The sequence below is a fragment of the Alligator sinensis genome, unplaced genomic scaffold (assembly GCF_000455745.1).
Source record: "Alligator sinensis unplaced genomic scaffold, ASM45574v1 scaffold37_1, whole genome shotgun sequence".
Lineage (NCBI taxonomy): Eukaryota > Metazoa > Chordata > Crocodylia > Alligatoridae > Alligator > Alligator sinensis.
The window spans coordinates 2,015,998-2,030,914 of record NW_005841955.1 but is presented as its reverse complement, the minus strand read 5'-3'; the positions used below and the strand labels follow the sequence as shown (position 1 = coordinate 2,030,914).

Genomic DNA, 14,917 nt, shown 5'->3' with positions numbered 1-14,917 from the left:
AAGATCCTGTTTCCAATGATACTCCTTGTACAGAAGCAAAATACTTCTCTGTTAGGTTATATGATTCCAGCATCTTGAAACCTTTGGGGGCGGGGGGGAAGCAATTTATAGTATTTAAAGAAATTGCAACAAATGGAAAAAAAGCTTTAGAATTATCCTATGCTAGAATATTTGTACAAGAATTCTTACCAGGTGAAGTGTATCCCTCCAAGTAAATGAGAGGGCAAGCTGAAATAAATGAAACAGCTTGTTATTTTAAAATATATACATTTCAGAGAAATATGAATACACAGCTATATCAAACGATCTAATTTCCCAAAGTTTGAACTACTGCTAATTACCAGTAAACATCTGCAAGTATAATAATCATTTTCTGTTTATGATCAAAGCCAAACAGAAGATTAGTATATGCGGGAATTTGTTCAAATCTTTATTCATGCTACGTTATAATGTACTATTTTCATGATGTGGAATAAAAGATAAACCTCAAGAATATTTTAAGAGCATAATTCATACAAACAATTTAGGAAAATGACAGAATCTTTCCATAGATCTTTATGTATGAGCCAGACTGCCTCATATTCACAGGGAAAAACTGGGGATTTGTGCAGCATGTGGATGAGGCACTGAAGGGACACATATTTTCATATGACAGACATGAGAATATCTCTCATTTTAGAAGGTCTCCACATATGTAAACAGCTGAACTTTATTTTAGATCTTTAAAGAAGTGACACTTCACACTATTTAGCTGTAACCTTAGAGCTGCCCAGACCAGTGATAAAGTGAGTATTTGTCATAGCTGGCAGTCCACATTAGTTACCAATCTATGTCTTCTTCAAAGAAAAATAATTATCTCTTATCATATATTCACCTTATAACACATTAAAATCTATACAATTATAATAACTGCTTCAAATAACTATTTCCAAGCAGAGAAATGTCTTTGCTTTTTTGGAAATATTTTCAAAAGGTATAAATTGAGAACCTTGACATGACAGCTGTAAAAGCATTTATTTGTTAATTGTTAATTTATTAGGTGTATATGCTGCTACTCCCAAAAGAGGAGAAGCTACCATGTGTTTTTACCAAGAAAATTTGATGAACAGATAGTACTTGCAGGAGGTGGTTGATCTCAGCTGATGGTAGGGATCAGGATGGAATATAAGGGAGGACACTGTTTTGTCAGATTAATTTTGGAGTGGAAATGTTGTCTTTTACTTACTTGAGGTAGCAGTCTCACAGACAAAGGTGAGGAGATTATCTTGAATCTTTTCAAATTCATCAAAGTCATCAACAATAAATACATGACGTTCACTGGGTTTGCTAGCAATTTTTGCTAGCTCATTGTAGTCCACATCAGCCACACCAACAACAAAGACACTAAAACCTGTAAAAGTAACACTTATTACAGGAAAATAAAGGGGTTGGACTAACATATTTTAGCTAAACTGTCACAATTTTGACCTCGCCAGAAACAAGTTTAGAGTGAGTGATTTTGCTACATTTCTATCACTACAGGATCATAAAGATGTAACAGTCACATCTTAACAGCTTGTATCTGTATCCCTTGATATTGATATAATTGTTGCACCTATCTCTACCTAAAATGAACATGCATGTTTATACGCTACAATTAACTCAGGAAATCAAAGCCATAACCTACCCATTTAAAATTACATTATTTTGTGTTATGTGAATACGAAATCCAGCTAACTCAGTACAAGATTATTTTAATTGAGTTCTAAGTACTACATTTGCTCACATACAACAGAAGAAAAATAAATAATCCACTGGCAAAAATGTTACATAAAGGATGCATGCTTTGCAGATGAGGCAAGGTCTTTCAAGGAGTCATTCAGTTGCATAAGACTGTTTGAAGTACCCCTAAAGAACCTTTCTATAAATTCTTCTTTCTAAACAAATGGACTCCCAAGGAAAAGGTGTGTTGTGATACCTAAACATTTTAAATTAAAAATATACAACCAGTTCCTTTGCATCAAGAAAAGGACTGCATATTATCAGGAACATCTCTTTTTCATATGAAGAAGGTGAAGACATTCATGCCGAAGAACAATTTAGCTGTTCATATTTAACTGGGACCAAAGATGGTTACTCATCCTAGACGCTTCTCCTTTTCCTCATATCTTTCAGATACCATCTTTGGGTGTCCTCTTTCTCTCTATTTTTTGGCTTCTGCAAGTAAGGACTTGGTTTCTTGCTTTTCTCCAGTTTTGCTCCCACTCCTGGCTAATGCATCTATTCATGATCATTACTTATCATAGCTTTGAAAACAATTTCCAGATCTTCTCCATTCCACCTTCTGTTCTACACATTTGAATATGACAGTCTTTCTGGCATTTGCTTTGGATTTCCTATGACATAATTAAAGCTCTGCATGGTTTAAATGAAGTTTCTCTTCTCTCTTTCAAAACAATCTATTTTCTTCATAGATGCTGGATTGTGAAGAACAGCCTCCTAGACCCATCATCCAAACCCACAGTTGTAGTACCACAGATGCTTCAGTCTTTCACACAAAACATCATCAGTTCTATGACACTGCAAAAAATCTCTTTTCTGTCTCTGTCTAAAATCCTATCCACACTAGACAACTACTCCCTGTGTTTTCAGTGCTCCTTGATTTCCATCTCACATTACTTCAGCTCCTTCCAATGTCATCTTCTTGCCTTTTAAATGAATTTAAGGTTTCTTTAGACTTTTGCACAATTCTGTCTCCTTCTATGTATCTGCTCTCATTTCTTCCTTATTCTTCTCTCATCCATTCACCTAGCCAATAACTCCCCTTTTTCCACTCCCTTCGTCACCTTCCTGTCATGCCAAAAAATTGTGAAGAAGAACTTTAACAGAAGGAACTTGCCATCAAACATTTCAGAATTCAAAAGCAATCCCTTCACAACATTTTAGAATGACAAGAAATTTCACTGGCTTCAATCAATCCAAATGATGATTATAAACTGTTTTGTAAATGACTGCAAAAAAGTCCAGGTATGATGACAATAGATTCAGCTTTGACACAACAGTATGATTTTAGCATGGTTGCTTATACCGGGATTAATTTGTAGATAATACCAACTGTGCTGGATGACAGAATTAAAATTTTAAAATGTTCTTCATAAAATTGTGGAGATGGCCCAAAATCAACAAAATGAAATTCAACACAGACAAGTTCAAACTATTATATTTAAGGAGAAATCAAATTCAAAATAAAAAATAACTGGCTAGGTAGCAGTACCATTGAAAAGGATCCGGGGGATAGGTCACAAGTGAAATGTGAGTCAACAATGATGCTGGGCACAACTACACATACAAATGCTGTGGGGTGGGTTTACTCTAGAGTAAATTACTGTAGAATAAACTCACTCCAGGCAGGCATCTAAGCATGCAGGGATGCCAGAGTAGATTTGCTGCTCATGTCAGCAGCTTGCTCCCACCCTAGCTGCTGCAGGGGGCTGGTGCAGGGGTAGAGGGAGTGGGAGCTCTAGGCTCCCCAGGGTGCAAGGCCAGAAGCTTACAGGGAGCACAGAACCAGGAGACAGCTGTCCTGGCTATAACCTGTCCTGATCAGGGGCAGGTCCTAGCCAGCTCCAGGCTGGGCAGAGAGCTCTCCCCCATGCAGGGAGCTCTCAGCCCCTGTGCCACAATCCATGAGAGTTTGTTTCCAGCTCTCCCAGCTCTGCCTAATCCCAGCCCCAGCTCCACAAGCTCCCAGCCTGTTCCCAGCACCAGCTCTACTGTACAATTACAGAACTAGGGCTGGGAACAAGCTTCCAGCCTGTTCCCAGCTCCGTGATCATGGAGTAGGGGCTGGGAACAAGCTCCCAGTTCCTACGGCGCAATTGTGATTGGGGAATGGGTGCTGGGAGCTCCCTGCTGCCCAGGCAGCGGGTCATTGTCCCCACCCAGACTGTAATGGGTAGCTCTTTGCTACTGCACAGTAGCATCGGTGTCACAGTTCATGCCCACAGATGTAGCTTGTCACTATGGGTTCTACTGAGTCACGGGATGGCAGCTGTAGAGATGGCGCAGGGAGGAGCTATGCAAGTGGCAGATACAGCATATCGTGCAGATGTGCCCAGTGGGTAATACAGACCCAGGGGGAATTCCCAAGTGCTTAAGCCACCTGTCTAATGAGAAGGAAGAGGACGGTGAGTCTTAACATTCTTAAAATAGCTTGAGCAATTCCAGATCATCCTCTGAAATTAGAATGCATTTCAGTATTTGCATCTACACAACATACTTAATGCACAGTAGCCTAATAACACTGAGTAGTAGTGTATCACAGCACAGACAGTCCTAATATGCTACTGCACAGTATTATGAAGCTATTGCACAGTAGCATCATGAAAAAGGTGTTCACCGTTGCTACTGTGCAGTAACTCTAGTTACTGTGCATTTGTTTAGTACTTCATTAAGCAAGCACTAAATTAAATGCACAATAACTACTGTGCATTAATGAACATGTAGATGAGCCCAGTGTCTATAATTTACTCAGGATGAATAATTAACTACCAGTAACAGGCATCTCATAATTTTAAATTAAACTATTTAATAAAATGAACATCTGAATTGGCTGTCTCCTAAAGGCTGCTTACCAGAATGCTGTATGACTGCTGCAGCTTTCCTCACCTCGTCCTGTGACCGACCATCTGTTACAACAACAAGTACCTTGGGAACTCCCCTCCTCATGCCACTCTCCCAAGTCAAGACTTTTTCTTTAATAAATGTCAGGGCTTTTCCTACAATACATACAAATACCTACAATGAGTATTTACCCACACTGGGAAAAAATCTGTTCTATTTCTTCAAAGGTTAAGTAGCATAATAGCAGAGCATGAAGCTCTGAAACTAAAGCTACACAGATTTACTGTAACTAATTATTTTGGGGGGAAAAAAACCTTTGGTAAAGATACCTGTTCTTGTATTTCCTCCTCTGTACCGAATATTCTGCAGGGCCCCTAGAGCCTGTGCTTTATCTTCATAGGTATTCAATTTAAACTCAGACTTGGCCTCATCGCTGTACTGCACAAATGAAACCTGTAATGCAATGCATAGCAACCTTTACTCATACTTCTGAGTTCAAGCAAATTCCCCAGTGTAACATGACTTTTAACTCTGTCACCATCAGAAAGCCTACAACTCATGTTATATGCAAATATATGCATATAAAATGGTAATATTATATATAGTATGATAAAACATTTGCTATTAGTATTTTCTGAGCCAGTTGGCTACTTTAGCATGGGGATACAATGTCCATAAAAACATTTAAAGTTTTTAAGGGGCTTCAAGAAGCTCATACTATAGCAGTTAAAAATGAATGAGACAGCTTCATACAAAAAACTAGAACTCTTGGTTCCAAAATGATACCTTTTATTAGACCAACTGGAAAATGGCAAGAAAATTGTCCTTTGCTTGCCATTTTCCAGTTGGTCTAATAAAAGGTATCATTTTGGAACCAAGAGTTCTAGTTTTTTGTATGTCTTTTTGTCTCAGACCAACACAGCTACCAAGTGCACCCCTGAGACAGCTTCAGTCATTTGATACATATAGCATTTTCTAGATGGGGCCATTAACATGCCCTGAATATGTGTACATATTCATGGAAGCCTAGAATGAGTATTCTGAAATTAATCAAGAGGCAAGGACTTTTTTGTGATATCTTTTACTGGATCAACTGTGTAGTTGGGAAAGCTGTTGGACAAGCTTTCAGGCATGATGAAGGGCATGGAGAAGGGCATTTAATACAAGAAAGCATGTCCAGCAGCTCTTCCAACTACATAGTTTGGTCCAGTAAAAATATCACAAAAAAATCCTTGCCTCTCAGGCATTTCCTGGACTCTCACAGCTACAACAATACTTCAACACTACTGAAATTACTCTGAAGTTTAAGTACAATATATATCTCACTTTGCATTTCCTTATATTCTGTTGCACCTGTATAATGTGTTACTAATTTGGCTCTGAACAGGAATACAATACTTTTGTATTCATACTCATTGAGATAGGTTCCAAAGAAAGGTTTAGGGTGAGTGACTGTCTAATGCTGTTCACCTTTGGCTAGTCAAAGAGCAATGCTTATGAGGCCTAAAAAGAGTTCCTTCACAACTCCCATTAACTAGAAGGATAACAGTGAGGAAATGATTGTACAAACACACATAAACATTCCTCAGGACTTTGATGAAGAAATGGGCACCCTATGTGGATGATATGAAATATTATTTTTGACATTTTGCATTAAGATTTCCTCTTTAAAGATTAATTTAATTCACCCAGTAAACCCATTTATCCAACTTCTCTTCAACTACCTCCATGCTTCTGAACTAGTTGTTCAGCTTGGAACACCCTTCCAGAGCTAACACACCAAGATATTTCCTTCATAGGTACCTGCTTAAGACAGACATCTGTTATTACACCTACAAAATTTGCCAGCTCATACTGACTACATAGGGTGTCAGCTGAGGCTGTTTTATACTACAAACAAGAAACTAACATTACATCAGCCATACAACACTGACACTCCACCTGTGGATTTCTTCCACTTGCCACCTCTCTTCTGCCATTCAGAGTGTCAGCTCTTCAGGAGAGAGAATATGTTCTCCCTTGTATTTCTACAGCATTGTGTACACAAACACACACGTATTTATACACACAGTATATTACATGGATAAATGTCCAAACTCTTATGCAAAATGCTTTAAATGGAACTACAAACCCACCTGAATTCCAGCAGGGTTGATTAGGTCAAAGGCTCCAACTGTATCAAAAACAAATTTCACTACTTTGTTGAAATTATCATCACCAATACTCCAGGAAGCATCAGTCAGGAACACTATGTCTGCTTTGGCACCTTTGCAAACTAAAAAATAAACAGGATGAGCTCTTAAAACACATTCTTCAATTAGAGATTTGCAGTAAACAGATTTTTATCATACTTTAAGATAAAAGAATGACTAACAAATATCCAGCAAAACTCAATCATCAGATACTGAATCTGACAAGCAGACTACAAATGCAAATAAACACAAATACTATAAATACAAAAAATTATCTTCCAAAGAGTAAATCTATACTCTTGATTATAGTATATTTTCACACAATATATTCAAGAGCATACCAGGTCAAATCTTAAATACGCATTCAAAAGTTCATATGAAACAAAACCCACTAAAAATGCTAGCAAAGTTTAATGCCAGATTCTTTTGTCCATCTCTACCAAAATAAATCAATGTGAGAAAGGGAAAGTTCACAAATCTCTAGTACATATCAAGGGCCATGGCCATAGTGTTATGTATTTTTTAGGTGATTTTGACTTGGGAGTTGGTAAAAGTGCAGCAAATAAGTGAAATATACAATAAATCTACAATTGAGACTTACCATCCCGAGCTGGAGGGATTGTGGGAGGTGGAGGAGGAGTAGGTGGCAGGGTTGGTGCTTCTGTAGGTTTGACAACTGTGGTAAAATAGAACAGGTCTGATAACTCATAATGGCAGTAAAACAACCATTAAAGGCTTGTACTCAAGGTAACACTTTAAAGATTCTAGAGGTGTGTATATTACTAAGGGGAAAATATTAATGCTGTTATTGCTAAATACAAGTGCAAAAAAAATTCCTAATTAGCAAAGAAAAAATCTGCTATGTTACAAAAATAACTACCACTACATGTTTTAGTGATGACTTAAGGCCAGATTCTACCATTTTGACCCAAGCCAAATAATCTTATGCTATGTGATTACTTCCAAATAGCATTAACCAAGGAATAAAATAATACTCAGTGGGCATGGTTACATAAGACATTTACTGCACAGACTAATCAGCTTCACAGTAAACATCTTGGTATTTACATGTGTGCCCCTATTAGGCTGGAGTAAACAAATTTACAAATACTACCCAGCTGGACACAAGAGTAAAAAACTCCACAGCAGTGCACATGTAGAAACTACCTGGCTGGCTGGAACATGTGTGTGCTTTAGTGCAAGGGCTGTCTGCCAGCTAGCCCCACACTGAAGCACCCTCGTGCCTCAGCCAGCCCTTCTGTAGCATGTTGAGCCCAGGGGGAGCAGCCCCGAGATGCCAGGCTGAACCCCTGGGCACTCTACCAGCTGGGGCTGCTCCAACCTGGCTCAATGTGCTGCTGTCCTGGACACACATTCAAATGGCGATAAACTCCAAAGTTTATCACTTTAGAGTTTATTGCTCCTGGGTGCTCATTTAAATGGCAGACCCGGAAGCAATAAACTCCGAATTTGCCCCAAACACTTGACATTGCACTTGGAAAGACAGAGGAAAACAGAGGAAAGACAGAGGAAAACAGACTCCTTAAGGTGTTCCCATTAGTCTTTTACAAATAAGTAGTTACAACTTTAAGATTTAGGACTTAGGCCAGGGGTGGGCAAAATGTGGCTCGCGGGCTGGATGCAGGCCATCAGGCCATTCTATCATGACCGCAGGACCCCTAAAAAATTTAGAAAATAAATATTTATCTGCCGCTGGCTGTCTGTCATGCAGCCCTCGATGGCTTGCCAAAACTCAGTAAGCAGCCCTCTGCCTGAAATAATTGTCTGCCCCTGATTTAGGCTGTAGTTAGAAATGGGATTGAGAAAGTCCTTTCTCAATCATCTTTCTTTACTGTTCACAGTATGCCTTACGTACATGTGCGCTCTTTCAGGGAGACTGGAGGACCTTCAAGGTTAGGGGTCTGCACAAAGACTGTAGCATTGTATTCTGTGTCAGGTGAGAGGCCAGTGAAACAGTGGCTGGTTTCTGATCCCCGTACTGTAATTTCTTGACCTCTGGATCCTGTGAAAACAAAGCCCAAAGAATAAAACTGTAGGACCTCATCTTTCCCCCTTTGACAGGTACATGGAGAAGAGCAAATGTCAGATGCCTCTGGAAAAGCACATTAATGAAGAGCAGGAGAACTCTGCTGCCTCTCCTTCTCATGTCAGGGAATTCTCTCTGCAGCAATCTGTGCAGAGCAGACATTTCACACTGTGGGAAAGGCATGAGGTGAAGAGGAAGAGGAAAGGTGCAAGTACTCTCTACAGTCTACACTTAAAACTCTGGTGACTGGCAGAATCCTGCTAGGAAAGCTCAGTTGGAGTTAACAGGTCTAGAAGCAACATTATTTTCCACTCTGCAGCATCTGCAGCCACTGTAGAAAAGCAGGTGGCAAGCTCTACTGACTGCAGAATGGCTTCTGACTGAGCCTTTCTGCCCTGCCAAAGCAAAGGTGCTGCAGCTGGAATAATCTTAAATTTAGGGCCCCTCAGCCCATCACATTACAATCCTAAATTTAGCCATGGCATGATACAGATATGTACCTCTGTCTACAAAAAACACAAAGAATCAAATAAATTTACCATCAGCTGGAATTAGCTTTAGTCTGTAGGAAGTTGCTGACCGGTGAGCTGCCCATCGAATACAGAAAGTATCCCATCCAACCTGGTAACTTGTTAGATCAGTGACATTCAAGTACACTGCAGAAAGGGAAAAAATCAAATTTACTGTCTGGGAAATCAAATATGACAGATATACAATTAATCAGATCAGAAAGAAACACAACCTCAATAGTGCTGGTCCATACATTGCTCAGGGGTTACTTCTGCCCATGTGTGAATATATATATATATATATATATATATTTTAGTATCCACAGAAGAAAGTAAAGTACTTCTGGTCAAATGATCTCTATTCATCTTGTTCTGTCCTACACAACTCATCCCTGCTGGTCCCAAATTCTGACACCCTTCTTAGAATAAGTACTAGCACATTCCCTGAGTTGTCCTACTGAATTGCCTATAAAGTAAGATACTTTTTAACAGTAGAATCCAGTCCATTACATTTTATTTCCTTATCTACTGGCTGTGCAAAGACCTTTTTATTGTGACAACTTAGCAAGGCTAAAATGCTGATTGGCTCTGTAACTAAGGTGAACAACAAAATAATCTCCCGTTGAAAATGATAAGCTTCAATGAAACACATCATTGTTGGGCATGACTGTGACATGCAGGCTAGGGACACACATTCAAAAATCCCGAGTCTGAATTGATTCAATCTTTGCAGGTTAATCTAACTTGGCTAGGCTAAACTGGTTTTTAACTGTACAGACATCCCCTTTGGACTGAAAAAAATGTAGGCACATGCCTGCAGTGTGGCTCAGGCTGGAAGCCAGGGTGGTGGGTGCTAGAGCAGCCTTCCCTTCCCTTTCACAGAGCTGAGCTGGGGGAAGCGTGGACAGGCCCCGGCAGGATGCCGTCCCCTGCACCCTGAGCACACCAACTGGGAATGTTTATCACCCCTAACTCAGTGTTTATCAACCCATTAAGAAAACAAAGCCTCTCTCCGCTAGTCCAAGCTCTTCTTAAACAGCTTTTCCAAGGAAGAACATTACCAGCTACCTGTTGATTAGCTCCGAAAAGCCTGTCTGCCTTTGTCGTCTCCCACAGCACAAACTGTAGCCAGCATGTGGTCTGCTAGCTACTGGTGAAAGGTGTAAGGAAGAGGGAGAAGCCAGGCAGATGCCTGCAGTGTCTGCCAGAGCTCCAGCGAGGGAGCAGAGGAGGGAGGCCAACCCTGCTGTGGAGCAGAGAGCCCCGCCCAGCCCAAAGAGCATGCTGGGATGCTGGGGGAGTGTGGTTTATCTTAAACCAGCAAAAGGTCTGGGACAGACATTGCATAAACCGGTTTGAGCTAAATCAGTTAAGTCTGATACTACATTCAACCAGGTTTATCTCAAACCGGTTTCAGGCATTTTGGAACCGTTTTATGCGCACTGAACATCTGTTCTGTTACAGGTTTAAACCAGTTTCTGATCACTTAAACCAGTTTATGTGTAATGTCTGTCCCTAGCCGCAATCAGAAGCAGAGAAGGACCTGAAGCTGCATAGTGCCAAGGCCCCATGTTGTACTGAGAATGTTGTAGCCAACATGAGAGGAGACAGGTTAGCAGTTAGCAAGGTAAAATCCAACCTCATCTAAACAGTGTGAAGTTTTATGTTGCAAACTACTAGTAAAAACAGTATTTGATTTATCTGGGTTTCTAAGTTTAATTTTATTTAAGTTTATAACCCTGACAGATAGCAGCATCCAAAATCATGGGAGGGTTGAACCAGCTAAGAGTCAGGTCCTAAATATCCACACTTCAGTCAACATTATGTTCCATCAACAGTTAAATCTTATGTGACTACGGTAAAAATTACATTGACCTACATGTAGCGCCTTGATCCGTCAATGGTGCACTAAGTCCAGAATCATACTGGGCATAAACGTTCACATCATAGATAGTACTTGGAGATAGGTTGTGTAATGTGTATGAAGTCACTTCACCAACAAATACTTCCATTGGCTCATCAGAACCTTGAATGAAAGAGAACCATGAAAATTAAATTTCAAGGATGACTTTGTGAGCATTTTGCATTATGATAAACATTTAAATCTATCTTTAGAAGATGGTCTTGTTTTAAAAGAGACAAACTTGTTATTTTTAAATGTATTAGTTTTAGTAAATTTATCACTACAAGTATAATATAAGTAACTTCACAAGTATTTTGCAATAATTTGTTTTAAAATTGCAGAGGAGTGTGCAGATGTCGGTTTATTCTCCTAAGAAATTAAAGCTTTTTTCTAGGATCATCATTCCTAAATAACTGCTGATTCCAATTTCTTTAACAGCTGTGTAAACCAGCAGGCTTTCCCTTGAAAGACAAGCTAAAGGTGTACTGGGGTTTTTATGATGGTAATATAAAGGGTTTTTTATGATGGTATACAGGAATTTTTCATGCAGGTGTCTTCATTTGTTAATTAGGAGTAGACATGTTCCCTTACCTACGGGTTTGTACACAATTTTATATCCAAGAACGGGGGATGGTGAAGGGTCCCACGAAACTCTGAACCGTGTATACCATTCATCTGAAATATACATGTTTTGAGGGGAAAGCAGCCCAACTGAAAAAAAGGATAAGAGGTATAATTATGATTATCCTCGGGACTACATTTTAAGCTATAAAAAAAACTGGCTGTAAACTGTGAAGAAAGAACTAAGTTTCTGGATACATGTCTAGCACAACAGGCCCCAGTGACTCCAACACTGACTGGAGCCCCTGACGACAATACAAGATAGATATTAAATGAAAATGCAGCTAAATTACCAGTTCTTCCATTGCCAGTCAGTTGTCCACCATCTCCATCTTCATACACAGCCACAATAGTAACTTTGTATGGTGTATCTGATTGCAGAGGTTGTAATATCACATTATTTCTTATTCCGGGTACTGTTGTCTAGAAAGACATGAAAGAAAAGCAAATATGTTTTCATATTGTACCTGACCAATAACTGTAATAAACTGTAATTAAGCAAGAATTTGTGCATGGTGTATCTCCCTAAAAACACCCAAATGTATGCCCTATGCTAAGTATAGACAAATCCATTACAGCTCTAAAGTCACATTCTATTCCACCTATTAGGTAAGTAAGTGGATTTAGATGCCCAAGCATTATTCTACTCCACTTTCCTCAAGTCCCTGACAAACAGTTAATACAAAAGGTAGGTGAGACTTCCTCATCCTTGCTACCTGTCTGTGACTAAATCTTAAGGGTAAGGAGTGTGTTACAAAAGTGAATGTATTCATGGATTTTCAGGACTTAAAAAGGATGGAATAGACTTGCACTTAGATGCCTAGTAGGTGGAACAGGATCTGGCCTCTCCTATTTTAAGAATTTTAGCATTATTATTTCATTGGCAATAATAATAAATACAGTCCATGTAAAATTAATATTATCCTCAGTTTACTTTAAATATAAAATGTAGTTAATGGAAAAATGTGGAAAAACTGGACGCTTTATCATCTACCATAACAACCACTTGACATTCCACAGCTTCTCATGGCTTGCTCAGACCTCATTCAGGAAGCAAACAGCTATATACACATAGACACCCAAAACTTTTGGCTCCTCCACCTGCTACACACACAAATACTTGCTTGTAAAGAGGTCAGCGCTACGAATGATTGTGTTTGGAGACAAGAGAATCAGAAAATAAAGCTATTAGAAAAGAGAACAGACAACATATTTCTGTGTGTGTGTGTGTGTGTGTGTGTGTGTGTGTGTGTGTGTGTGTGTGTGTTGACAGAGAATAGCACAGAGGTATTTGTAAAGTCACCCTAGTCACTCTCCCCATGGACCAGACCAAGGCTAGGACCAGGAAGCAATGGGTAGCTCTCAGATTGCTTTGGTAACTGACTTGAATAAACAGCAAAGGGAGGTGAGAAAGGCATGTAAAAAAGAAGCAGATGACCAAATTAGGGACCAATATCCCTAAGCAATGGAGGCTGAGCTGAGGAGAAAAAGCTAAAGAATAACATCTGAAGGTATGGCTACAAGAGTGTGGAAGGGGACAAGATAAATACATAATGTTTTTCTCTCTGCCGCTAACTGGTCACATTAATCCATAGTGTAACTCCTCTATTTAAGTGGAATTAAATATTTTTATTAACTGTTCGAATGACACCTAGTACTCTGCAGTTTTTATCTGTGGCCAAAACATTTTCCCAGTCCTTGTGCAGAAGCTGAAGCAGGTAAATGGTTCTTTTGATAACTATGGTAATTATGTCTCAGTCTCCTTTTTCTCCCATGCTAAACTTGTTTATTCTTATCAGATAAAACTAACCCCACCCTCCACCCCCCAAAAAAACCCAACTACCAATCATTTCTATACCTCCTTCTCACTTTCCTAAAATCTGGGAATCCTCTTCTATACTTGGCAACCGTAACTACAGACTGCATTCCATGAGCTGTCACACATTCAATGAGAAGGCAACCTCAATTAGTCTGATATGCAAAACTGGCTGATTTGTGTTACCTAATACACTAGTAAATCCTTGCTACAGAAATGGTTTGTAGTTTCTCCTCTTTCTGAGCAGCTAAGTGCATCCTATGGGGAGTCAACTGAGTAGCTGGTCCCATAAAAAGGAATGGGACATGAGGCACAGAAACTACAAGTCCCTCAAGGCCAGACAGCAGAGCTTCCAAATCAAATAAAAAAAAGATATTTTTATTTGAGGGGTCTTCATTTTTTGAAGTCCAAATTTTCTACAGATAACAAATACTTTGAGAAACACTTTGTTTTATAAAAAATATAATTTCTGATTGAGAAACCATTTCAGTGGGGGATTTTAACCAGCCGTCTTCAATAACAAAGAAATAAATAGCAGCCCTTCTGCTGTGCTTTCTATGGGACACATCTGTCTGTGAAAGTCAAAAAGAATTTTGCCGTTTACCTCCACAGGAGCAGAGTTTAGCTCGGCTGTAAACTTTCAGAGAACTTTATAAACATTAATTCAAGTTTTGCTGTCAATAAGTGGCAGGAAGTTAAAGCACAAACAATTTAGACAAAACTCCACAAATTCAAGTTACCATGGCTTCCTTAATTCAACTAAGTCTACCTAGTTACTGCAATTTACTTTACACATGCTCATACTTATTTGGATTCTTAGCACAGCGATCATCTGACACCAAATAGAACGTAAAGCAAGAGATGGCTGTTGACCACAGCACAACAGTTTGCACCAAATATGTTATAGCAAATTCCACACAGAATCTTATGTTTATAAAATTTAGTCTCCATTTTAAGGTCATTTGAGGTTATTTGAGTAGATGTGATATATTGGATTAGACCAACTGAGTAGTTGGGAAAACATTCTTTGCAAGCTTTTGGACACAAGCGCCCTTCTTCAGGCATAGGGAGTCTCTACTGTTCTGAGATCTCCAGGGAATGAAAGAAGCTAGAAGTGTGACAAGAGGTCCCTGAGACTGTAAATTGGTGGAAATTAGGAAAACAAAGGGTAGAGAAAGGAGGGGAGGGGGTGAAACAAGGTGGAGAAAAATGCCAAAGGTAAGCAAG

The 14,917-nt window shown here is 39.3% G+C and overlaps 1 protein-coding gene across 1 annotated transcript in view; it reads right to left on the bottom strand.

Moving 5' to 3' along the window:
• COL12A1 (collagen type XII alpha 1 chain) overlaps positions 1-14,917 on the bottom strand; it is a 139,049-nt gene that overhangs the window by 46,309 nt on the left and 77,823 nt on the right. The window contains exons 38-49 of the mRNA XM_025200085.1: positions 12,168-12,297; positions 11,845-11,964; positions 11,230-11,376; positions 9,381-9,497; positions 8,671-8,817; positions 7,396-7,470; positions 6,738-6,877; positions 4,932-5,055; positions 4,614-4,757; positions 1,226-1,390; positions 190-228; positions 1-81 (exon numbers count right to left, since the gene is read on the bottom strand). The exon at positions 1-81 is cut by the window's left edge and continues 64 nt beyond it. Coding sequence (XP_025055870.1) covers positions 1-81; positions 190-228; positions 1,226-1,390; positions 4,614-4,757; positions 4,932-5,055; positions 6,738-6,877; positions 7,396-7,470; positions 8,671-8,817; positions 9,381-9,497; positions 11,230-11,376; positions 11,845-11,964; positions 12,168-12,297 — 1,429 coding nt within the window. The remainder of the gene's footprint in view (positions 82-189; positions 229-1,225; positions 1,391-4,613; positions 4,758-4,931; positions 5,056-6,737; positions 6,878-7,395; positions 7,471-8,670; positions 8,818-9,380; positions 9,498-11,229; positions 11,377-11,844; positions 11,965-12,167; positions 12,298-14,917) is intronic.